The sequence below is a fragment of the Ammospiza caudacuta genome, chromosome 4 (genome assembly GCF_027887145.1).
Source record: "Ammospiza caudacuta isolate bAmmCau1 chromosome 4, bAmmCau1.pri, whole genome shotgun sequence".
In the NCBI taxonomy this organism is placed as follows: domain Eukaryota; kingdom Metazoa; phylum Chordata; class Aves; order Passeriformes; family Passerellidae; genus Ammospiza; species Ammospiza caudacuta.
In genome coordinates, this window is record NC_080596.1 from 3,535,074 (window position 1) to 3,561,452 (window position 26,379).

Genomic DNA, 26,379 nt, shown 5'->3' on the forward strand with positions numbered 1-26,379 from the left:
AGAACAGTTCAATAAACTTTGGCCAGTCCGACAGTCTCCCCTGATCAAACAACTCTGTTCATTTGGCTTTAAGGCAAGTGCATCCCCAAGCATAAATACTCAAAATGGCATTCAGGTTGTGTGAAAAATGCTTTTGTGATTCGTGTCAATCAGCAATGGCACCAGCAAATGCTTCTATCTGCGGTGTTGAAAGTGGATATGTTCCCTGGGATAACTACAAATAACAGTTCTGAAACTTTTTGACCAAATTGCCAAATAAAGATTTGAATAAAAAAAGCAGAAGTATAGTAAAGTAAAAGAGATGAGATGACAAAACCAACTGATGCTTAGAATAAAATAGAGGAAGTTGAGGTAAAGCTAAGGGATATTGCAACAAAGCAACTAATGTGTAATAAAATGCCTATGTGTAATAAAAAGCTTGATGAACTTGTTCAAGGTACAGCAGACACCTGTGGAAGGCCTCCCTCCAGATGACCACAAGAGGGACAGGAAGCCAACGACCACCTGGAAAGATTATGAAATTGCTGATCCCAGCTTGTTGATATTTGCTGATTCAGACTAACACAAGCACACTGGAAAATGCTTTGTAGGCTTAGAAACAGTAAATATGCTCTGGTGAACTTGTAGTGGTGTGTGCCATGAGTGGAGCAGTGACTCCCCAGCCACCCAGCACTGCTTGCTTGCTTTAAAATAAAAGATATAAAAATGAAATTCAGTTCGGCTATAGAAATTTTATACCAGGTTGTTCTTGCTTCGGGCAGGCTCTGCAGCCAGAACAGTATCTTTGATCATAAATCAGGCAGCTCACACTCCAAGGCCACGTGCAGCTCCACGCAAAGAACACCTGTCTCCATGGGACTTCACTTGCAAGCAAACAAGGATGTGAGGTTCTCCTCACAATTCAGTGTGAACAACTACCAGGAAGCAGCTACCAGCTTATGCAGTTATAAATGTCTCTCTTTGGACATTAATTAAAAACAAATGTTTACTGCCTTTGAACTGCCAGCCACAGGTTTATGACTCAAGATCCTCCCTTACCTGGCCATTGTACAGAGTGCATAGACACATCTCTAACATATGGCTTCATATTGACCCAAACCTCACAGCTCTTTGACAATACCTGCTGCTGTGACAGGAAGATGTGACCAGTGCCAATTCAGCTAGCAGAGAGCTGGCACCCTGCAGGAAACCTCCATTTCAAAGGGAAGGGCACCATGGACCAACACCTCACTTTTAGTCCAGCGTCCTTTCCCCCAGCAGTGCCCCTGAAAGCAGCAAGAAAGCCAAAAACTTTAATGCCAGGGGCAGCTACTGCACTTTGGCACATACTTCACTTGTCATTTCTTCACAATGTGGCAGAACTTCTGTTCCCAAACCCAAAACCCCAGCATGTGAAGCTGGGACTAGCTCAGTTCCAGCACTGTTGTTCTGCAGAGCTCCCAGAACACCACCAGCTTTCACCCTTATCCTGAGATGATACAAGCTGACGTATGGCAGACTAAAGAGCTCCATTTCCTGTCCCACAGCAGATCAAACCTGCCTACTCTGTTTTACTGATAAGGATTTTTTTCCCAACGTTTTTACTAAATAGACCCTTGATGTCTTCATTTAGCCCCAACACACTAGAAAATAATAATACATAACACCCCATTCGCACTGAATTCACTGAATGCTGGCTTTTGATGTGCACCTCACTCCAAAATGATGTTTACATCCTTTATTCTGCTCCTTGTAACCCCAGCAATCATTTCAATTACCTTGCCCAGAAGCCTTGAAGTACATACTGTGGTTTTCACTTTTTTTAGTTCCACAAAATTTTAAGATAATTGAGTTACTAGTCCTCACAGTTTAATTCCCTATCCAATTGGAGGGGGAAAAAAACCCAAGAAACCAAAACAGCAAGGCTCCATGGTAATACTAATACATGCATGAGACTTTTGTTTAAAGAGTAAGTGTAGATCAAAAAATTATGTGACGTGATGTTTTGGTTTTTTTTGGTTTTTTTTTTTTTCCTTAAGAGGAACATGAATTAAAATAGATATGAGGACTTTAAAAAAAATCTGCTGAAAAAAAGCTCAGACAGGGTTCATACACTGTATGTTTTGCAAAAATAGCACATGAAGCACAACAAGGCACATTAGATGATGATACATGAAGGCTGGGACTCACCAGAACTTAACCATAAGCTCTTGCACACATTCCTAAGCCAGAATCCTACCCAATGTTAGCTCCTCTCACAGTCAGTAGAGAAAACAGATGCTTTCAGAGGGGCTGCAGCCTGGCCAAGAGGTGTTCCTGCCGACCAGGAAAAGGGAAATTACAGCCTGCATATGCATGCCCAGGATGTAGGCTTCTAAATCACATGCCATCTTTGAAAACAGAAATTAGATGTAAGGAGCACAGAACTCATTCCAAACAAGTTTGAATACTAAATTATCAGCTGAGTCTAGCTGATAATAATTATCATGGAGTCTTGTAACTCCACTGTTACAACCAAAAATTTGTGTTTATTCTGAAATCATAACACCTGTCTTCTGTTTTTCACCCTCCAAGTTATTTAAAGTCTTGAGATATTGATTACTAAATTACAGAGTAATAAACAGTTTTGCCTGAAAAAAATTTTTAACATATTTTAATAACGAGAACACTTTAGATAAATCACACAACTCCAACTTACTGGCTTTGACAATACACGTCACAAAATCTTGGGAAATACCCATGCTTTATAGACTTCTCACGAATTTTCTGGAGTTTACATTATTGCCACCCTAATAAAACATCACTTTAAGCCGAGACAATAACAAAACAGGCCCCCTTCTGCTTTCTTTGGGAACTGATAAGGCAATCTGAAGGTGTGGGAGGTGATGACAACTCCTCTCTTTGAAAGAAATTAAAGTAATCAACTCTTTCAAAAGGAGTGGGACTGTCAAAAGCAGTCGGGGTCAGACCAACAAACCCTGAATAGTCTGCATACTCAGACTCATTTCAAGTCTGAAAAGTAGAACAACTGCCTTCTGTAGAGCCATGTTTATTCTTAATGATTACAGACCTTTTTACCCCGGCTTGTTTGCCATTTGTGTTATTCCCGTAAATACAAGATAACTGCTGGGACGCAGTAGCTGGGATGCACTGTGTTTCCGCAGGTAGCACACAGCTGCTATTAACCCTTTCTTAAATGTTCTAACACAAAAGGGAAGCCTTTAAATACCTGTCAGTGAAGCGATTTGGAGTGAGAGCATTGTATGTGTCGGGAACACTGCAGGCTGCCTAGCACAGCTGCCTAGCCACACTCACTGGGAATTTCCATTGATTCAATGGGAACGTGAGTGGCATTAACAACGAGCTGCGAATGAGAGCTGTAAATGTGTCTGCCTCGCCTTGATTTGCACCAGTTCTGTGAGACCTTTCTCGCTTTGTATTCTACACCTCTATTTTTGGCTGAACACGAGGACTGAGACAGGATGAAATCGGAAATATTATTTAAGAAAGATAAAATTAAGGAAGAAGAATCTAAAAGTCTAAAGAATTCACTCAGCACGCACATGCAGCCATCTTCGTGCTGCTCCACAGCCCTCCCGAGACCTGCCCAACCTGCACAGTCTGTGAAGGACACGGAGCATCCCGCTCTGAGTGCGGGCAGCACTAAAATCGTCCTGCCAGAAACTACCCCAGGCCAAACCCTGGCTGGGTGACTTCAGAGGGATACCCTAACCGGCACAAAAACCCACAAGGGATTTTGCTGGAAAGGTAATTACAGCTTCCCAGCCCTCTGTAGAATGCAGGAGGTACAGCCCGCCCCAGATCCGCACTCCCAGCAGGCGAGGCAGTAGCAAATCCCTGACAGTTTTTGATGAGAAAGCCAGAACATCCTCACAAGCTCTGAAAGAAAATCTGTTCCCTGAGGCTCAAAGGAAAGAAATTTTCCAAATGCAGAAAGCTACACGAGAAATAAGTTCAACCATGTTTTACTCTGCATTTTCTATCCATCCCTACAGACACCAGCAGCTGCCCTGCTGTCGCTCGTTTGGGGCTGCAGGTGTCCAGGCAGCAGCTCACTTCTAAAGAGGATTGCAGACCTAAGCCAGGAGAGCAGCTCAACCACAGCTGACAGAAAGGGTGAAAGCACAACACGGTCAGCACAGCATCTCCCGTGTTCCTGATACAAAGTGCTCTGCTGACACCGACCTATTTACAGCCCCTGCCTTTCTGCAGTGCAGCCGGGTGAGTGTGAGCATAGTGCACACACATTTACCAGCAACAAGCCCTGTAACATCTCCCTTCAAAAAGGGAACACTACAAGAGTGGTCCTTGATAAAAACTGGTGTTTGCTTAAACCTCGAGCACACAAATTGGGCTGGCTCTCTCATATCGAGATTTAATAGTAAGCTCTTGCCATGTGCAATTTGTATTAATGCTTTTCAAATATGGGAAAGATCAACAGGTCCAATCAAAGACCTCATAAGATTTTTATGTGCAGATTTGGGGCGCAAGGAAAAGAAAGACCTTTAGAAAATCAAGTGCAATTAAGTGTAGCTAATGAGGTTAGGACAGCTGTGTCTGATGACACCTCCATAACCAAGAGACAGGCCGTGTGCTTTCTGACATCACCAGGGATGCAACACCCTGCCACCAACCCCAGCATTGCACCCACTCTGAAGCAGGACAGCCCATAATACCCACAGGTGACATCCCGTGGTCTCCCCACTCCGGGTGCCACCTACAATGGCACAGCTGATTCCTGCCCATGCTGGCCTGAAACCTCAACAGCCTCCTACACGTGTGCTCCTTCTTCTCCCTGCTCTCTCTTTTGAAAAAGAGCAGCACTTGCTCATGGTTCTCTTCAACGGCTGTAAAATGGGTTTTGTGCAACAGTGACAAAGGCATTATGAGAAACAATTTTTCTCCCTGTAAATTCATCAGCTTTAATTTGTAACTTCTTACCACTGAAAGCCCCAGATTGCATGGCTGGTGCCACAGCTGACTACAGGAGCACTGTAGTGACAGAATGAAAACCTGTTTGTATTAGCAGACAGATCTTGGATTTCTCTATTCATCAATATATAGCCATGATTTTCACTTCTCTCTTAGTCACCCTCTAATTATTTTTTTGCAGGAGGAAATGGTTCTAGCACTGCATGGCTGGGGTGTGAGAAAACTGAGAGCCTCACATCTGGGGGATCTGGAGGGGCTAGTACAGGAGCTGCAATTTGGGAAGTCTAGAAGCTTATTTAGGCTCAGTGCCAGCAGTGACCAACCCAGCTCATTTCCTCACCCTGCCAAGTGGAGTCTTTGATAAAGTGATGGGTCCAAGAATTATTGTAGCTGAGTTGCACCTCATAAAATTGACTGAAGTCACACCCACAGGGCCCTGTGAACGTTCCAAGTCACAGCTGCACTGCTCAATTCACACACCGTGTGCTCCTGCCTCACCACTTCAGGATGCCTTGCTTGAAACTGCAAACTATGTCATTTTCTAGAAAACCAGTTGCCTCACTCTACTACAAATTAGTAGTGATTTCCTTCCATTTGAAGTATTTTTAAAGATGCTTGTGGGGAAAAGGATGAACAATAAAATCATTAACATTCTGTTCAACAGAACATCAGACATCCACAGCAAGAGCCTATTTCCTCTCTCAGGAGTATTCTCCTGCATGTGAACTGAGGCAAAGTATTGTCCCAGAAAAAACAAAAATAAATCTGTGCTTTACCATCAAATGTCCTGTTTTCCCCTGGTCCACCATCAACTTCTCACAATTTCTTTCTCCTCATTTTATCTGACCTTGCTGTCCACAGGCTTCTGTCAACTTTGCCAATTTTTGGTGGGCACAGGGATGAAACTGTGTTTTCTCATGCAATCAAAGCTACTCCAAAATATTTTGATTCCTTCCAGTCTACGTTCATGCAACACCTTCTACACATAACCACTGACATAGACTCATTAAAGTCTTCTCTGCCTTCATGCCTTGTCCTCAGTGACTTAAAGTGATGTTTTCTGCCTTGGTATAAAACTTGATCAAGTTCAAACACCTCCATCTCTGGGTTGTGCTTTTCCTTTTTCAAGGGCTTCTTTTCCATCAGTTGACTGCAGGTTCTAATCTCCCATACAAATGCAGTATCACCCTAAAGAAATCGTTGCCACAATAAACGCCCAAACAAACATTTTATAAAAAACCGAACAACAAAAAAAACCCACAAAATGCACAAAATTACAAATATTAGTCCAAACACTGTTTGGCACGAAGCACAGTTGAAGCACAGGTGGTGTGGTGCTCAAGTTTGCAGAAAGGCAGCACATTAAATCTCTCAGTGTTTAATGCAGCATCAGAACCTTCAGGCAGCCTCACGCTCCTGGCATTTATCGCGTCCCTGGGAGGAGCTCAGTAAAGGCTCAGCTCACGGTCTGCAAGTGACTAATTCAGGTTCCCAAGATTTGCAAAGACAAGTGGTATGACTGTGCAAGAAACCAGACTGGCTCACATGAAGTCATTCTGACTTCCAATGCAGTATCAGGACTTTAAAAAAAACCCTCCTAATGAATATTTACCCCAGGAAAAAATGAGGCCTTTATGATTTGTTCCAGTTTCTTCATTCACTGAGGATTTTTTCCAGTTGCCTTGGAGGTCTAAAGCACATTTCTGAAGTTTTCCTATTTCTCTCCAGCAATTTTTTTCAAACATTGCACATATATTACAAATTAATTTTCAAAAATAGCTGATACTCAAAAATGGAAGTTGATTTATATGCTTGCACATGATCAAATGCATTCACACAAGGCTACACAGCCATGCAATACATGTGATTATGCAATGGTTGCATGTATATGCAGTATTTGATTTACTCAGTACAAAGCCTCTTTACTCAGTACAAAGAGTCTTTACTGATGCTCTGCTGACACTCTCCTGATCTATTTTGTCATCAGCTTGCTCACTAAGTGAACACAAACATTTTTTTTGTTTCACAGCTGTTCACTAGGTGATTCAGGTATCATCCCTGTGAACACATCAGCCTTCCAGAACCATGAGCTCTCTATAGAATATAAACCTATGAACCACAGCATATATTTTGTTCATACTTCCCTACATTTAAAAAATAAATCCTGTGACACTCAGGATGCCCTGCAGGAATAGATTATGTTCAGAACTTTTTGGCTGTCTGGGAAAAATGAAAAGTAACTATCGGTATGTATATGTGTGTCTTTGATTCCGTCATTTTTTAATAATAATAGATGACAATAAATCAGATTCTGATCCTGCAAGCTTTGCCACACAAAACATCCTTACTCTGGTTGTTGCCCTGAGAATCAAGCATGGATGCTGAGAGTGAGCAGGGTCCCCCGTTCAGGTATGAGCAGAATCAGTCTCACATTTCCTGCCAAGGCTGGTACAAGGCTCCACTTCTTTTACTGCACAGCTTAAAAAAGCTCCCATAGAAAAATAAACAGTGCTGCCTTTTACCACATAGTAGAAGAAAGGGCACATTTTTAAGAAGAAAACACCTCTAATGCAACCATTGGCACAACATATAGGTGCTTAGGTTCTGTAATAAAGCAGCAGGGATGGTATCAATGCTTTTACAATTCTTTCTAAGGAGTGCAAGGGTAACTATGCATGAGGTCTGTCTTGCTGCCCTTCCCAAAAAGATCCCAAGTTTCTCCCAAGCAGCATTGCAGAGAGGAGTAGTGCTCCACTTTTTGAGAAATGTTCAGAACCTCACAGAATGAAAGTGAGGATGGAAATAAAACAATGAATTTGCTGTCGTTCAAACCCTAGTTAATCCCCTTCAAAAACCAGCATTTTCAGCATCCACCACTAAAGACTGCCAGGCCTCATCACATTCCCTGACATGTGATTTGGACATTGCAACATGTGGCATTTTTGTCTATAGGGCTCCTTTAGTAAGGCGCCCAGCATGTTCCAGGAAATGTTTGACACTGTCTACAGCTTGTATGTGGATGCAGTCCATAGGAATTTTTCATTTTTGCAGTATGTTCTAGATATACTGCTGGATTCCCTTTAGCTTGGGCTCAATGACAAGCCCTTTCTCACATCACTGACACCAAGAGAAGTGTGTCTCCAGGAAGAGGCACAGCCCCATCTCAGCTGCACCGTGTGCTGCTCTTTTTGTCCCTTTCAGCTGGCTTGACACAACGGCCACATAAATGAGCTATAGCTGCTGTTCCCCGGCAGCAATGCAAAATCCCAGAATTATTGTTATCACTCTAGTGTACAAATTACACAGCAGCAATAGATTCATTCTCAGCTTTGGGATCCTCACACCCTCTTATCAAGATGGCAACGCACCACAAAGAAATTTTTCAAATTTCACTGCATTCCCTACATTTTTCATTCCAAGACAATGCTTTCCTACACTGCCTTCCTCCTACAACCCGCTTATGTCCAATATCCTATAACCTCTAACTATAGCTCTAACATTAAGTCTCTTGAGGACACAAAGCAAGGTTATATTCAGGCATTAAAGCAGAATATTAAGCACTAATTGTATTGGCCAAATCCCTGGAGAGCCACAGAAGCCACACCTCCGCCTAAAAGTCACGGACTTCCAGACCTGTGCTGTAACCCAGAGAGGGAAATGTGAGGACATGACTGCAGAGGGCTGATGGCTGGGCCAAAGGTACCGAGCAGCCCTCACGGATAAGCCCTGTCACAGACTGACATTAGGACACTATCGATTCTAAAAGCGGAAACAATGAAATTGACACAGTCGCAGGTGGAACACAAGCGCACGGCATCGGTCCCATTCCCTTTGATCGAGGCGTCCCAGACTCTAAGTCCGCGCACCCACGAATGCCGAGGCACGCGTGCCGGCTCCCGCAGCGTGCGGCGGTGGGTGACCCATCCCCGGGGACAGCCTGGCCGCCACCGCCGCTCCCCGGGCGCTGCGGTTCGTGCGGGGAAGGGCGGCTAGCGCTGCCCTGCCGGCCAGCCCGCGCCGGGCATTTGGGGAAATCCGGGCGTTTCTCGCCGCAACGGGCGCTAAAGGCAGCGGCACGAAGCCGCTCCGCGCCGGCTGCGGCTCACAGCGGTGCCGGTGCCGCAGCGAGCGCTCCGGGGACAGCGCCCGCCGCCGTTACGGGCGCACAGGTGCGGGCGGCACCGGCCGCGCCCCCCTTACCGGGCTCGTGCTCGCCGGGGCGGTCCGAGATCTCGATGACCAGGAGCTCCCGGCCCTCGGCGCTGCGCCCCACCGTGTAGATCCTGCTGATGGCGGGGCACTGCAGCCACACGGCCACCAGCGCCTCCCGCAGCTCGGCGTAGCGGTGGTACTCGAAGGAGATGCCCTCCTCGGCGCTCAGCCGCCGCCGCCGGCTGGCGGCCCCCGCCGCCGGCTCCGCCGCGGCCCCGCGGGCAGCGAGCACCGCACAGCACAGCGCCAGCAGCAGCAGCACCCGCGCCGCCATCCCGCCCGCCTGCTGCTCCGCCAGCGCCGGCGGCACCCAGCGAGCGAGGGAGGGAAGCGGGGAGCGGGAGGGAGCGGGAGGGAGCCGGGGGGCGGCGAGCGGGGCGGGGCGGGACGGGACGGGACCGGGAGCTCCGCCCCGATCCGCGGCCCGAGCGCTCCCGCGGAGGGCGGGCGGGCGCCGCGGCCGCGCGGTGCGGCGACAGCCGCTCAAGCTGCTGTCATGGAGCTGCTGTCATGGAGCTGCTGTCATGGAGCTGCTGTCATGGAGCTGCTGTCATGCAGCTGCTGTCATGGAGCTGCTGTCATGGAGCTGCTGTCATGCAGCTGCTGTCATGGAGCTGCTGCGGTAAAAACGCTGCGAGAATCCGGGCGCGTGTTTTCCGCGCCGCCTCATCAGTCTGTGCGGTCCCAGCGGGTTAACGCGCTGCCGCACACGTAAAGTAACAGAGTGCTCCATGAAGGATTCAGTGCTATCGCAGGGCAGCACAAATGCATTTGATTGACAGGGAAAACTATAAACCGCCATCCGCAGGGTCGCTTTGCTCCCCATTTATAAGGTGTCTTGGCTGCATTACAGAAAGGAGAGGATAAAGCAAGACTTATTTTCTGATACTGACCGTACTTAGAGAGCACGCTCCAGTCTGTTCAAAGCAAATGCTCAAGTGAAGAACCATTCACCATATATTAATAAATCCGTTTCTTCTAGCTCACAGATACTACAGGACTTCTGAAGCCTTGTTCTTTTCTTCATAGGCACAGCTGTTTATATTATGTTGAAACAGCCTGCAAAGGACGAGTTCTGAAAGCAAAAGGCTGAATGCTAAAGAGCAACTTCCATATCGGGTTGTTGATTTGGGCTTTGGGGTTTTTTTTTGCTTGATTGATTATTTTTCTTTTTTTTTTTAAGGACACAAGGACTTGCTGGAATATTTTGAAGTTCAAAATTTTGAAAAGTGCACATCTAATTCATCCTTCTACAAAACGAATTTTGTCCACAATAATATAACGTATGTTTATTCTGATCTCCTAATTTATAACGGTGAGCCTGTATAACATCTCATTCTATCACCAATTAATACTGAATCAATTTTCAGGAAGATTTTTTTAAATAATCTTTGGTGATATTATGGATATTTTCCTAAATTGTGGGTGTCTACTCCAAATAAGGTGATAATGGACACAATCTCTTCTAAGAGATTGTTTGCACTGACCTCTGGCGATGTACCAGCTCAGAAAGTGATCCCACATCAGAAACACAGGCTTGAATGTACAACATAAATACTTGAATATCTGTCTCTATTTAGCTATACTCATTATCTATACTTGTTACCTTCCAGGGCCCTGAATGCCAGTCCTGAATTATTTGATGCGTTTTTCATAGCAAGAACCAAAGTTCAGCCCTTCCGCTTCTCACCATCTTTCAAAGCCAACTGGGTTCAGAAGCTGCCCTGCCCAGTTTAATTCCACATGCAAAGGCACCTTAAGAGCACTCTTTGTAGCCTTCAACTCTTCATTCTTACTGCTAGAAAACTTTTGGAGATGCCTGTCATAGCATGTCCCACTAGCTCTGAGGTTATCACAACACTCATTTGCACTCTTTTGCAAGACTTGGACGTAGAGAGACTCCTTGATATGGTGTTTTCTCTGACCAAGGTCACTGAATTTAGGATGACAAAAGGGCTCTCTCTCTGACTTCTCCCCTTCCTAACAGCATCAATTGGACTACATTAAAAAATTTTGTTTATATCATCACACTGCTTTAGAACAATGTGCAACAACATGTGCAGCCTTCTCAGTGCTCCAAACAGGAGCTGCAAGTAATGGTAGCTGACCTAACATTCAAAAGATTCACCTTCTTTAGCAGTATTAGCTACACTCATCACAGGCTAAATATTCCTTGTTTTCTTCATCACTTTTCCTTGCTCTCAATATACAAATATTTATTTATACAAATAAATCTGCTGATGCTGGTTACATTATCATTTTCTGGGAGAACTTTCTAATTCAAAAAGCCTCCCGTTTGTTCTTTGCAGCAACTGTCATTGGCTTCTCTTCTAGTTTGATTGACCAAAGTACATCACTAAAATATGCAAGTAGGCTGGGAAATCATCTATTTATTTTCATCTCCTCAAGCAGTGAATTATTATTCCACTACATAAAAGTAGTCTCACACCTAGATCTGAATGGATTTACTTCTGTTTTCATACTTATTCACCCCCACTCTTAAAAAACTTAAGACAATGTGTATGTATAAAAACACACACGTATCTTATGTAAAGCAGGGTGGTTTATATACTATCAAATATTTGAGCTCACACATACTAATTTATTTTTAATAAGGGATTAAAAAGCAATGTTTAAATTCTCAAACAGCATAGGAACATAAGCAGAACTGAGTAGGAGGAATAAATTGATGTCTTCCTTTGTATCTAATCCTTCCTCCTATTTTCCTTAGTTCAGGGATGATTATCTTCAAAGGCCAAATTTCTTTGTAATATGTAAAAAGTTTTGGCACTTAGTCTCAGAGGAATGCTCCAACCCCAAGGGCATTCCCAGCCTGTAAGCATAACCAGGCACCTGGGCATGGCCTTGTAAGCTGATAGTAACAAGAGAAGTGAGTAGAGCACAAGTACTCCAGGAAACCTACTGATGAACAAATTTAAAATCTGCTTTACCCGTCTCTTACATCTGAATACAGTGCAGCAAATAATAAGTTATATTGTGCCAACAGACACAGCCTAAATAACTTGGTAATTACAAAAAGAAATTTATTAGCATTTACAAAAGTACTTATTTATAGACAAATCTACATGTACACAAAGCATACATATAACACACATACATAGAACAATTTACAGATTACTTCATTCCTTCGGCCAAATAGAATTTGCTGAATCAAATTTTCCAATACTTTTGACTTGCCTGAATCCGTCTTTTTCAGCAAATTATTATTCACCAGGAAGCATGTATTTTCCAAAATAAACTCACTCACAGAGTTTTGCCTACAAGACTTACAAGCCTTCGCACATTTTTTTTTTATTTTATTTGTGTGACAGGACAAAAAGGTTAAGGTGAGTATTTTCTTTTATTATTCAGAAAGATAACCCTAAATCTATGTCCATTACAAACAACTAAATCCTAAAAAGCAAATCCTAAAAGCACTCTATGATTGAGAGCAGATATTTAGATTATTAATAATAAACTACTGCTAATATGCACACCATGGAAACACTGAACTTCTCTGGTTTGTATTTGGAAAGAAGTTTTACTGCTAGGAATAAAATTACTCCATCAATTTAAAAGAGAGAACAGTTGATCTCAGCCTTAACAAACCAGGCAAGGAAATAGAGATAACTGTGAGTGTAAGATGATTTTACAAAACTTACCAGAGTGCTGATTATATTCCCATATACTACACCTATGACACCTGTGACAGCTGCGGTCACTTGAAGCTGTGTCTTCAAGACAGAATCTTCTATTTCCAACCTTCAAAATGTCTTTCATAACTCAGTGGCTCTATTTCTTGGATAGACTTGCAAAACAGGGTTGAGATATAGGAAGCTGAGGCTTTTCCAGTACCTTGAGAAGGTGATCAATGTAAGGTAGGGCAAAAGAAATACCACCACAAACAAAAATTTATTAATAAAAATACAGATAAATCACTTATGCAGGGGGTTACAGAAAAGCAGAGGGAAAAAACCCACTCGTCTTCCAAATTTTTTACTGCAAGACCAAATCTTTTATTGCCTCCAGCTGTTAGATTACTCACACATGTTACTGAAACCCAACCCTATCAGGTATTTAGAACTGCTCCCTTGGTGGGTGGTGACCATCCTGTACATGTAACAATTCTGCATCGATACTCCATAAGCTTCAACTTCAATTTCATACAAAATGTATTTAACATTTGCACCTATACAAATAGCAGCGACTTATTGCTGCCTCTTGTTCAAGTTTGCAGGAGCAGTAACTGCTCCTGGGATGATGGTAGGTCCTGGAAATTGGACTGGAATGCTGCTTCTGAGAGATGCTACAGCCTGGCTATGGTGCCAAGTATTCACACAGAGAAACTGCCATGCAGGATCAGTGTGAGGGTTTGAAAAACTGGCTGATAGGGCTTTTTAAAAGTGTGAATCATGATTTTAGAGGAGCATTCTTCTGGTCTTCCCCAGGGACTGGTATTTCAAGTCCAAGGGTTAATTTATTCAGTGATTACATAAATGTGAATCATAACTGATTAAAATGTGTGGATGACAGAGAATGGTGATTAATAAGAATATAGCGGCTCTGGAATGTGATTTAGTTGGTAAGTCAAGCACATTTAAATATCTCAGAGCAGCAAATTGTGAATTACACTTAAGAGCAAGAAATGAAAAACACAGATGACAGTCTGGCAAGCAGCATTGCCTGAAGCATTGAGAGATCACTAAAGCTGGGTGATGACTGTATTTTCCAGTGCAATGCTTAGACAGAAAAATAATGGTTAAGTGGGAGTAAGTGATTATATCACAAGGTGGTCTTAGAGAGAACAACATGGACACACAGTTCTGATATCCACAGCTGAAACAAGACTGAGAATTCAGAGACAAGCCACAGCAGTGATTTGAGAAACAGAGGGAATGCCTTACCCTGGAGGATGATACCATCATCCACGGTGAGATGGTGAAAAATAAATTGAAAAGTGACTTGACTACTGTGTTTACTACTCCACAGACAGAAAATTATAGCAAGAACTAATGGCACAAAGTTGCCTTGTCCCTGGACCTGCCAGTTACAGGATTCAATGAACAAGATGTGCCAGAGGGGTGCAGCTGCCAGAGCAAGAGAGGCAGCCATAATTGGGGCAGAAATTTGGAGGCAATTAACCAGACACTGTGGTTAACAATAACTAGCAGTAGCCATAGTGAAAGTTTCAATAAGGTAATTTTTCAACAAAAATGAACATTAAAAATATAGAAACATATCACAGTTTAAAAAAATTATCATAAAACATGCAATATAACACTGTGAGGAAAATAAATGAAGTAATATAATCTTATAATCATAATATAAATCAATATTAAAATTTTCTGGCATACTGTGCTGTAGTGTAAAATAAAGCACCTTACTTTGTATTTCACATCAGCTGCCAAAAGCAGTTGATTATTTTGCAATCCTAATCATTATAGTTTATAATACTTTTACAGTTTCCATGGGTTTTTTTGACATTAACTCCAAGAAATTAATTCATGGTTTACATAGGACTTAATTATTGTCATATCCTAAGGCAGAGCACAAACTGTTAATTTTCCCACAGATGAGCTTTAATTAAACTAAACCAGACTTTCAGGAAAAGATAAAGTAGTGGAAAATGTTCCTCCCCCACCAATTCCCCTGTCCTACCTTATTTAAATCTGTCTCCTTGTTGAAGAAGATAAAGGACAACTGATTGTGTAAGGTTTTGTTATGCATTGTGAAGACCCAAAACTGTTATTCCATATGTTTATAATTTTTTACTATTGCACAAAAACCTCTTTATTTTCAGATCTGCACATACTCTATAGACTCTCTCACAAATTATGGGGGGGAAATCAGTAAAGTCTGATTTAATAAGGGCCTAAAATCTAAAAAATGTAATTTCCTCACACAATTCTTCATTTGCATAAAAGACACAAAGTAATGAGGTAGGCCATTTACTCACTAGCATCACATTCAGCAATAAATACAGGGTCCTACATTTGAAAAAGCAGTGGGGTGGAGGTAAAATGCAGGTCCATCTGAGTCCTGAAGAAAACAAGCCTGTGGTTTTCAAATGCAAGTTCCTGTGTTGAGGGGTCCAGCAGGCACATTTTTGTTCCACAAAAAATAAATTTATAAAGCACAGCTTGCATAATTCTCTAGGGATTTGTTAAAGAAAGATCAGAAGCAATGATGTGATCACACTGTACACTAAGGATGTACATAAAATAACCCAAAAAACTAAAATGGCAGTGGGTGTCAGAAAAACACGGGTTCAACTAATTTTAAAAGGTCCAAAAAAGCCCCATGCACACTTCCCTAGATGCGTGTTTAAACTGCATTCTTTATTTTTAAACCTCTTGAAGAATGGAATATACATTATAACTTTGTAAGTCAATCCCCTCATGTTTTTAGCACTTTGCTTCAGCTTTCCAACAGCTGAGGAGACACCAAGCATTTACAAATACCTTTACTGGAATATTTAATCAAGCCGCTCCCTGTTGTGCATAATTTGCGGCAGTGTGAGCGGAGGCATAAGCCAGCAGGCTGAGAACAAATGAGTGGAATGATGTTCACAGAGAAAAGCTCTGAAAGCTCCTTCTGTTTTTAGGCTAATGCTTCAGTCAAATAAAGCAAAGTATAGCTGCAGCTGCAGGATGGGAGTGGAAGTTGACAAAGCAGAGGATAATGGCCATCTTTGAAATCTGATTAAAGAGGCTGCTTCCACCATGGAGAGTTCAGGCAGGCAGTGCAGATGGATTCAGCAAGGCCCAAGTACCAGTTCCTGCTAAAAATTGAACAGTGCAGGGATTTCAGTTCTGTTCACCTCCTGTAGTCAAATATATTTGTTTTACTTCTTTTTAGAGGGAAGAGAAAGAATATTGAATTTCAACAAGGATACACATAAAGACGTAAAAGCTCCTAAAAAATACATACAGAAAAAGAATCTGAACTACTTCCACATCCCAAGTAATATTTGAGTCATTCTGCATGTCATTAACACCCCACTTTTTGTTAGAAGCCTGATCTCATCTGCACTTCCACTGGATTGTCTGTTTAGACAGTTATACCAGATTGCATGTGAAGCAGTACTAAAATTCAGGTGTGTTCTTGAGTAAGCAAAATACTGAAAAGTCGTGTAAGCAACATGTTGAGTAGATGAAGTGGTATTAGAAGTCTGAAGAGCAGCTGATATGACAGTACAAAGTAGATCTTTTAAGGGTTTAAGCCCTTCTGAAATACTTCACTGTTATTTCCTGTGCAACAGATAAACACTTAAGAGTAGATTCCAAAATACTAGACTACTGCCTGTGTGATTAGTGCAACTCAAGCAGCAGATTTTGAGATTCTAGCTTGTGATCAAGCTGCAGCCTGAGAATTCACTCATCCCAAAAGATGCTGATACATTGATCAGATATGTATCCAAGCCCTTCAAAACAAAAACCAGCAGAATTTACATGTTCTGTTTCCATTTTGCACTGCTGCCTCTGTGAGTAGTTTAGCAGATGGCATTGCCGCAAACCATCCTAACAAATAATGCTTCTTCATTAAAGAGATGAAGTGTAAGACTCTGTATCCTACGTGCTTTTATCTCAACTTGTGTTTAAAAGCATATGAAAAGTATAATACATGCATCAAACCAAACCACGTTTATTTCATCAGTCACAAGTGCAAATATAGCAACAAGTCAGATCAGCAAATTACAACACAGAGAAGAATGTAATGTAAATGCTAAGTACACTGACAGACCGACTTCAAGAGAGCAGCAAAAAACAGTGTCTTCAAATAAAAATTTCTACTCTTCTTACTCTTTTGTAATCTAAATTAACATAATAAATCTAGATCAGGAATGTCTCTGACAATTCATGTTTAGCCAGGTATTCTGTTATTAGCAGTTCACATTATCCAGTGTGCAAAAGACCTGTCCAAGCTTCCTAGTAACAGACGTTTTGGTTTTAAGCAATTTTTACCCAATATTTAAATAATTCAGTGCTGATGCTAGTTAATAACTTCTGCTATTTGATATTATAAATTCAAGAATATATATTTAAAAAAACTAAGACCAACTTCAGTGTACATACATAATTCTACCCAGATCCAAAAATGGGCAACATTATAGATAAAACTGATTTTTTTCTTGTCAAAAAAAAAAGATAGACACAAGTCATCTCTGGTTTTTTCCATCATCTTTAAATCTGTAGTTAAAATATATGCAGTACTTATGTACAAAATAGAAAACATTCCCATTAGAAAGATCCTGCAGTTCAATTAGCTGTTTTCCCCTACCTCTTAGTAGCCAGGGAACAAGATTTATGCTAAACACCCAATCACTATTTTGCTTTACAGAAAAGCAAAAGATGACTTTTACACTGGAAATTTAGTTAGCCTTCTTCTTTGTTAAGCTTTGTTTCTTCTTCTCCTTTTCTTGATAGGCAATGAACTGAGAATCTGTGCCAAAGAGTCTGTCCCACCATGTGAAGGTCGAGGCGTAGTTGCCAATGAAGTTCATGTGGTGGAAATCATGGAACCGGGCCCCGGCGTAGAAAGGCACCAGATGGAGAGGGTTCAGCGGCACGTCGTAGCCACTGCAGGGCAGGGAAAAAGGAACAGCAACAAGGGTAAGAATTTTTCTGAAACATAAACGACAAAATTCTGACATTAACCTGTCATTTTTATGAAAGAAATATATTTTATAGTATTCTTGGGTCCTAAGGTAATCACTGTGATACTGGCTAAACATGAAAACGGGTTCCCTCCACTCCTAGCAAAAATGACTGTAAATTATCCCACAATGGCTTTGGCACTTGCTTTTCAGCTCAGTTTACTAAGCAATACAAAAAAAATTAAGCAGGTAACTTTAAAAAATCACAGTGGCTGCTTTCCTGCTGGCTTAGCAGTTTTCACTTAGAGTGACTTTTGGAAGGAGGAACAACAAGTAACATTAAGTGCAAGCTATGGCCATCAGCACAGCAGCTCATCAGAGAGCATCTCAAATAAACAATCACTGTATGCCTACTCTTATCTTCACCTTACTGCAAGTTCTTCAAATATTTGAAATCCAAATATTTGATTAAAGTAAGATTAAAAGCAGAACAGTGTGCTCTACAGGGATTTCAACTCCTTTGCTTGATAGGGCTGGAAAGCCTCTTACCACCACCTAGTGGGGAGAGTGCAAGGCAATTCATTATAAACCCCTCATGTGGAGAACAAGCTGAAATGATAATTATAATAGGAAATTCATGTTTTTTCTAAATTAATTTATGGTATATCACAACATATACTTTGAGAACTACAAGCAAAACACAACTAAACCTGGAATGCTTTATACCATGAATTTACTGGCAGCTTATGTTCCATTGAAACACCTGATACTCAACTTGCAATAAGACACTATGTGCTTCATAATATATTTACAAATACAAGGTCAAGTGTTAATACTATCATTTCAAAAATAAACTATTAAGGTCCCCTGCCTCTTGAACACAGGAAAGAAAATCTCATTCAAGTATAGATGAACTAAACTAAGCCTACTGGGATTTGCCCTAAGATTTTGGAGCCAAATTTGTCAGTTCTACTACAGTGACAAGAAGACTTGTCCTTTTTATTTACAATAAATAAAAAAAAAAACAAAAGAAATCTAGGCATTTGTTTTAAATAAACAAAAGAAATGTATGCATTTGTTTTAAAGAGAGTCACTGGTCACAGAGCATGAAGTTTCTCTTGAGCAAGAAAACAGCCTGACAAAATATTAAACAGAAAGAACTCTTGGCTGGAATATCACCTTTGGTAATTGATTTTTGCTATTCCAATATGCATAAGATCACTTGCACACCAAACAGCAATAGCCAGACATCATAATCAGGTGCCTAGCTTCTCTAACCCTCTGAGATGCTCTAGCTGATTGTCTACACTCCTCTAATCAGCAAGATCTGCTGCTAACACTGCCTCAGAACAGAAAAGTGTGGTAACTCCCCAGGTAGGCTCATTCTTTGTACGACACAGAAACATATTTTAGTGCAAAATAAAATGTACATCTCAGTGACAGAGACAGGTGAGGTTGATTTAGGGACAAGAGAAAAAACAATTCTTAAGAAGCAATGAGCATCTCACCTGTGTACATCAATGGTTTCCATCAAGCGACAGATCACCCACGCCCACAGAAGAACCACGTGGTTACAGAAAACAACAATTCCAATAAAAAAGCCAGCTCCAAGGATGAGTGTTTCCAAAGGATGTGCATATTCTGCTTGCATTCCAAATGGAGACTAGAAAGAGATAACAGACAGGGAACAGTCACCATTTTCAGTTTCATGTACTCCCAAACCAGAGGCACCATTTTGCAAGGCTCTCCCTTTCCCATTACCCCACAAGACTACAGCAGGACAAATGGAACAATGCTGTGGACCAAGGGAATGGCACGACTGAGCAAGGGCCATAATACACATATTTAGCTCCTCTTTGGAAAAGCAGTATCCCAAGGTCATAAGGATTATCACTCTATTAATGATTCCAAACACTACACTACTAGTTGAAAAATTGAAAACTTTTGTTTAGGCTTACCATCACCCCAGGTCAAAGCATTATTTCAGGAGTATTAAAATATTTGGCAAACTCCTATCAGCTTTGCTATACATCCAGGCTTGGAAGCAGAAGAAAGAAGGAAGCCAACATATTCTCAGAAGCAGGACTCACTCAGAAATTTCTTATCAAAATAAAAATGAAAAATTCCTCATCTTTGACCACTTTTTAAAATAAATAAATCTGTACCCCTCAAAAGTGATTTTGAGATTGATATAGAACATATATACACACACACCCCAGTCATTCCTACATTTGGTTTAGCAAAAAAAGACATTCTAAAGAGTTTTCAATCACAGAACACCATACACAGAGAACAGTTTAGAAAATTTTAACCTAAGGCAGAAAGTTATAAATAAGATCATCAGAAAAAAAATAAGTCCACTTTATCTTAAGGGATACTTAAAAAAAAAAATCTCTTTTTACTGTCAGGAAAAGTTTTTAGTGAAACAGCCATTACAGGCTACAGATCACTTCTGTGAGAACTGCTAACCACTCTCAAGAACAATGGCCAAAAGCTGCTCCAGCTAGAGACCTGAGGGGCTGCCAAGTGCAAGAGGAAGAGAGCAGCTGCTGCTGCAGATGCCTGTACATATGCATGCATCAATCCATACCAGGCTCCTCTATTGCTGGCAGCATGCATAAGGCACCCATGACCCAGCAGCTTGCAGATTCCTTTTGGCACAGCCTAGGTTATACACAGCAGCACAGAAACACACAGCACTGACTCCTGGGCTCCACAGGCAGTGCCTCCTAAACACAGCAGCACCATCTACAGAGCGCAAGCACTGCTGCATCCCACCTGGCTCCAGCCAAGTGTGGTTCATTGCCTGGCACTCAGTGCCAGCTCCAACACCACTAAATACAGAACCACCCAAAATGCATGCTCTTGATATATCTGTGTATTTGAATGGCACAATGGGCTATGCTAATTCCAGAGGCCCTCATCCAGAGCTGTAATCCTTTCCTTGAACCAAGTACACGATGCACACACTGGGGTTGTGCAAGAGCTGCCTGTCTGATCACATTCTGGGCATTCATATGCTCTGGGCAACGGCCCGTGTGGTGGGGAACTGATGAACAACCAAATCCAGACATCTACTGTTTCCCTTCCCCTAGCAATGAGATCTATATGTGCATTTTTAAAAGTCCATTTCACCTTCAAACTTAGCAAGAGTGCGATCTTTTATTTCTCTGAAATGAAATCAAATTACAGGAGGTGTTTTCAGAAACAAAATGGATGACTGCTCTTGACAGAGTGCCCAAGAAAAGGCATCTAACCACACTGTCAAAGGAATGCAAAATTCTCAGGTCTTTCAAATAAGATGCTTAAGTAACTTCTATGAAACATATACTAAAAGCTATTTTTAAAGAAAAAAATCAAGTAATACGTACAACAAACTCATGGTGAACCTTATGGATATACTTGTATATTCTCTTGTGATGCAGCAATCTATGCAGAAAATAGTGCCAGGCATCCTCAATCACTGCACATCCAAAACACTGGCCAACCAGAACATACCTTTAAAAAGCAGAAGATCTATTAGTTATAGAAAATACTAGCAGACATCTGTTTCTTAAAGAGAATACAGTTTATATGCTAATAGTGGTCAGGAATGTTTATACCTATTACTGACTGAATAGCAGTGCACTACTTTTTTAACATAAAAAATACTAAATACTTGGTAAAAAGGCTGTGGTGCTTATCAGCTCATCAGCTGATATGCTGAAGTGAGTTAGCACAAGGTAACTCACTTCAGCCAGTGTTAACTCACAGTTAGTGTAACAAGCTGTCATTTCAATATTACAAATGCAGTCTACAGAGAACAACCACAGAGTGTGCGAGGCCTTGATAAAAAACTTGGAGCTGCATCAGCCATCTACACCAGAGAGCAAACAGCTCTCCAAGAAAGATGACCTTCTGTGATGAAAAACTACTGTTGCTGGGGTGGGGGAGAAGGGGGCACTTATAGCTAATCCAGTTTTGTTCAAAAGTCCATCAGCTCAGTGCAAGAAAAGAACACTGTGAAGGTGGTACATTCTCCTTTGAGGAACACTCTTCTGCTATGATACAAAACAGGGTGGAAGGCAGAGATACTTAGGAGGAACAAAAAAATTTTAGATAAATAAAACCCCCAGACAGTCGAACATTTAACCCACCCTGCCAGGAATCTTGCTTTGCTTCCATAAACTCACTCCTAATCCCCCTTCTCTCCCAAAGATTAGAACAGCTTGCAGCCATTTAAAAAAACTTGGAAAATTCTAATTAGCTCTTACAGCAGCTAAGCAGCAAATAAAGGATGATTAACAAGCACAGCCTACATTGCCAAAAAATTATTTCCTATTAGAGTTGACAACACTAATTGTTAAATATTCTGCCCCCAGCTGTAGGCAACTCAGCATCACCACACCAGAAAAATCTACATACCATCTCGGCATCTCTTCCCACCCATATGGGATGTTAAAATACTCTGTGAAGTAATAGGTACCACAAATCAGGGGCAGCTGAATGAAGAAGTGATTGAAGAGGAGGGTTTTGAAACACTTCCATTGTTTTTCCCATGTTTCTGGTTTATCCTAAAATGAAGCAAAAAGAATTGATTTTATTACGTGTTTCTGTTGTACACAAGTGAAGTGCTCCAAAAATTCATTTGGAGTCAGTTTAATTTCATCTTGTAAAACAGATGCCTTCCAGTAATACAGATTAACTCAGGCAACACAAATAACACGGGATTACATTCAGTTTTATCAAAATCTCATTTTTCTAGGCTAGTGTTTTAAGATAAGCTGTCTTGTCAGACACCTCCAAACTAACTATTTTTGTTTTTTCAGTGCTTATAGTTAGCAGGAACATTTCATACTCAACAGTTTAACACAATCCAAGTTTTCTTTCCTTCTTCACACCACAGAATCCATTTCCATTGCTAAAATAATACAAAGAGCGGCTGAAGAGACAAGCTTCTGAAGAAATAATTGTCTTGAAAACATTCAGGTTTTGCAGGGAGACATTCAATCAATTAATGCAATAACTTCAGAAGCTGGTGTTATTAATTTCTAATTCAAATTCTAATGAACATGGGGAAACCAATTATCTTTATATACTGGATATGCCTTTGCCTCCAATTAGGAGCATGCAATCCATCCCAGGCTTTCTTCATTGTCAAAATATTTCAAAATCCTTTCAAGAGCATGTGCATGGAGGTACTTTGAAGGAGAGCACCGCCATTAAAAAAAGCACACCATGTAATTATTTCATGCTACTAAGAAACACCTATAACACCAGATGCCAGAATTCTATTCACCTTCCCTTGGTGATGTAAGAACTATGTATATGAAATTTTAGTAACAGTAAGACTGACATACCCTTTCCTCTCTATAACACCATGGGGGAAAGCATAACCCTTCCTCAGGAGAAAAAACAAAACTCCTTTTCTTCCCTAAAATCCACTTCTCTTTCTCTCCTCATACACAGAGTAAATTTACTTTGTTGTTTTCAGGATGTCCAAGTGGCAGATGAAATGGAGCCATATACATTGATGATACTGTGATGATACACAGTGTGATTGCATGCTCTGCCTGACAGGTTCAAAGACAAGTCAGTGTATGCTTCACAACTTTGTCTTACCTGTTGAATTTTGTACTTTTGCATGTATGGTATAAACTGAAAGATAAATCCAGGTACACAGAGCAAAAAGTATGAAACTTCATGAACTAGAAGTGATCCCCAGGTTGCAATCTGGAACTTTGTGTAGTTATCCAGCATGTAATTCCAGGCATTTTTAAATGGTTGCTGCAGGGGATTGTCAGGTAAGAAGGAGTCTATATATTCCACTGCCAGATAAGCAGAGTTCAAGATATTAACACTGTCATTCATGGCCATGGTTCAATCTTAAAGCATCACAATTAAGCTCTTCTGTAGTTGTCTGTAAGTAACCTGCAAATTATGAGAAAAAAACAATAAACAGAAGTTAATCTTCAGAGAAAAAAAAAAAAACAACAAAAAACATTACATGACAGTCATTACCTAGTCTTAAAGTAAAAGCTGAGAAAGGACAGGAAAGACAGATTCTCTTCATACAGAACAGCCTGAAAGAACAAACCTTTAGATTGGATTGAGAGGCAAGCCAATTTGAAAGGCAATCAGCTCCTAGGTTTTGAGATTATGTCAAGGGAGCAAAAGGATAAGGAAATATTAATTACTAGCCAAATTTTTATTTCAAGGCTTTTGCAGGATAATTGTATTCTGTACTAAAAGAGCAACGGGAAGGTTCAAAAAATATTTAGTTTTAATTTTTAATTAGTTGTGATCTCTTGATTATCTAGTCCTGTTTTTCTCATGGCTGTGAACCAAAATTCCTGCAAATTACATCAACACTCCAGCTGGCTTGAGGCAACCCACCTTTCCCTCAGTAATGGACTTTTCCTCACAGCTCCCAAAACCACAGAAGCTGCATTTCTGCAGGTGCCCTGACCTCATGCCATTTCCACAGAGTAGGCTCCTTTCTGGTTTGGCTTGGAAGGGACCTTTAAACATCATTTACAGTCCAACCCTCCTGGGATGGGCAGGGACATTTTTCAAGACATCAAATGGCTCAAAGCACCATCCCACCCAGCCTTCAAACACTTCCAGGTATAGGGCATACAGAACTTTTCTGCTCAACCTGTTCCAGTGTCTCAGCACTCTCATTGTAAAAAGTATAATTCTTACGCCAAATCTAAACCTAGCCATTTTTAGTTTAACAACACTGCCCTGTACTTTGTCACTGCAAGCCTTAGCAGAAAGCCCCCTTTATGTACCACAGGATGGTGTCCCTTGAACCTTCTCTTCTCCAGGCTGCACAACCCCAACTCTTGCAGCCTCTCCCCACTGATGATGTGCCCTCTGACCACTTCCAGTGCCCTCCTCTGGACCCCTTTACACTCCATCTTCCACTCTCACACAGGTTGGCAACTCACAGGCCAGAAGACACTGCTCCATCCCCATCTGGTACTCTTAGGCTAAATCCACAGAATCACAAGGTTGGAAGAGACCTTCAAGATCATCAAGTCCAACCCACTCCCCAACACCTCAACTAAACCATGGCACCCAGTGCCACATACAGTCTTTTTTTAAACACACCCAGGGATGCTGACTCCACCTTCAGGAAGTTGTGGAGAGTGATAAGGTCGCCTCTGAGTCTCCTTTTCTCCAGGCTAAACACCCTCAGCTTCCTCAGTCGTTCCTCAACACGTTTCTCAATCCGACACAAATCAGATAGCTGCAGGTTGAAAAACAGCTCTGAGATCCCATAACCAGGGCCCACCTGTAACCCCTGACCCATCGCCCCCCTAGCAAGCAGAGCACGGCACCAAGTGCCCCATCCAGCCTTTCCTTTAGCACCTCTGGGGAGGGTGACTCCCTCACCTCCCTGGGCAGCCCATTCCAGCGTGTCATTAACTCGCACGCATCAACCAGCATACCAGGCCACTATCCAACAACATCAGTTATCGTTTTCCTTCCTTAGCAACAGCACCGCGATGCTGCCACTTCTTACTGACAGCAAAAGCATCGCAGCAGGCAGCGCACAGCCCGAGCTCCCGGGCGGACGGACGCGTAAAGCAACTTAACCACGGCCGCCACCCCCGAGCACGCCACCGGCCGGGCTGCACCGGGACTCCTCCGTCCGGACACGTACCGGCACTCACCACCCACACGGGGCGCGCCGAGGAGAGACGGGATCCCGCGGGGAGCCCGCAGCCCCGCACCCCAAGCCGGACCCCGCCCGCCCCGGCCCCTCACCTGTCGGCGGCAGCGGCGGCGGCTCCGAGTGCGCAACAACACCCGCCGGGCCACCCGCGCCACCGCGCGCCGCCTATTGGCCGCCGCTGCGGCCCCGCCCCCGCTACCCCATTGGCCGGCGGGCGGCAGCGGCGCAGGGTCAGGCGGGCGGGGGGCGGGGCCGCGGCTGCGGCTCCCGCGCGGCCATTGGCTGGAGGGGTGGAGTGAGGATAGTGAGACTCCGGCGCGTGGCCAATGGGGAGGGAGGACAGCAGGTGACGCGCACGACGCCATAGGGCGGGGCTCGTCCGGGCGCGGCAGCGGCTGTGGGAGCGGCTCCGTGCAGCGGCCGGGACCGGGACCGAGACCGGGACCGGGACCCACCGCCTCCCGCCGCGCTCTCCTGCAGGAGCACCGCGGCTGCGGACGGACGCGGTGTCACCCCTGCGGGGGCCTGCGCCCGCTCTCCGTTCCGCGTTAATGAAAAGATGGAAGTGCACAGGCGGCGGTGTTGTCATGGCAGCAGCGGCCCCCGCCGCGTTCCCGGGTTGTGTCATGCGGGTGAGAGCGTGCAATTCGGATACAACATTCCCGGGATGTGTCATGCGAGTGAAGGTGTACAATTCCGATACAGGGTTCCCTGGGTGAAAGTGTACAATTCCGATACAAGTTTCCCTGTGTGAACGTGTACAATGCCGATACAAGGTGCCCTGGGTGAAAGTGTACAATGCCGATAACAGAGTTCCCTTTGTGGACGTATACAATTCCATACAAGGTTCCCTGTGTGAACGTGTACAATTCCATACAAGGTGCCCGTTCACAGCCCCCGCCTCGCCGCACCGCGCACGGAATTGGGGCACTCCGTGACTCCCAGCCCTGCCGCCTGCAGTGCCACAGCTCGGACG

The 26,379-nt window shown here is 42.7% G+C and overlaps 2 protein-coding genes across 5 annotated transcripts in view; both read right to left on the reverse strand.

Annotated features, from left to right (window-relative positions):
• CPE (carboxypeptidase E) overlaps positions 1-9,443 on the reverse strand; it is a 57,646-nt gene extending 48,203 nt beyond the window's left edge. Inside the window, exon 1 of the mRNA XM_058803785.1 lies at positions 9,133-9,443. Within this exon, the coding sequence (XP_058659768.1) occupies positions 9,133-9,418 (286 nt within the window). The 5' untranslated portion in view covers positions 9,419-9,443. The remainder of the gene's footprint in view (positions 1-9,132) is intronic.
• A 7,329-nt stretch (positions 9,444-16,772) lies between these two features.
• Positions 16,773-25,578, reverse strand: MSMO1 (methylsterol monooxygenase 1). 4 transcript variants are annotated; one of them, XM_058803407.1, is made up of 7 exons: positions 25,496-25,578; positions 24,836-24,974; positions 23,342-23,650; positions 22,145-22,293; positions 21,112-21,238; positions 19,249-19,403; positions 16,773-17,723 (listed from the first exon to the last, which is right to left on the reverse strand). In XM_058803407.1, exons 3-7 carry the CDS (start codon positions 23,594-23,596, stop codon positions 17,516-17,518), a joined length of 894 nt encoding a protein of 297 aa, XP_058659390.1. In that variant the 5' UTR covers positions 23,597-23,650; positions 24,836-24,974; positions 25,496-25,578; the 3' UTR covers positions 16,773-17,515. The 4 variants fall into 4 exon arrangements, with proteins under 4 accessions (XP_058659390.1, XP_058659391.1, XP_058659394.1 ...); XM_058803408.1 differs by lacking the exon at positions 24,836-24,974 and having other exon boundaries at positions 25,496-25,553; XM_058803411.1 differs by lacking the exons at positions 24,836-24,974; positions 25,496-25,578 and adding an exon at positions 25,392-25,493.
• Between the last annotated feature and the right edge of the window lie 801 nt (positions 25,579-26,379).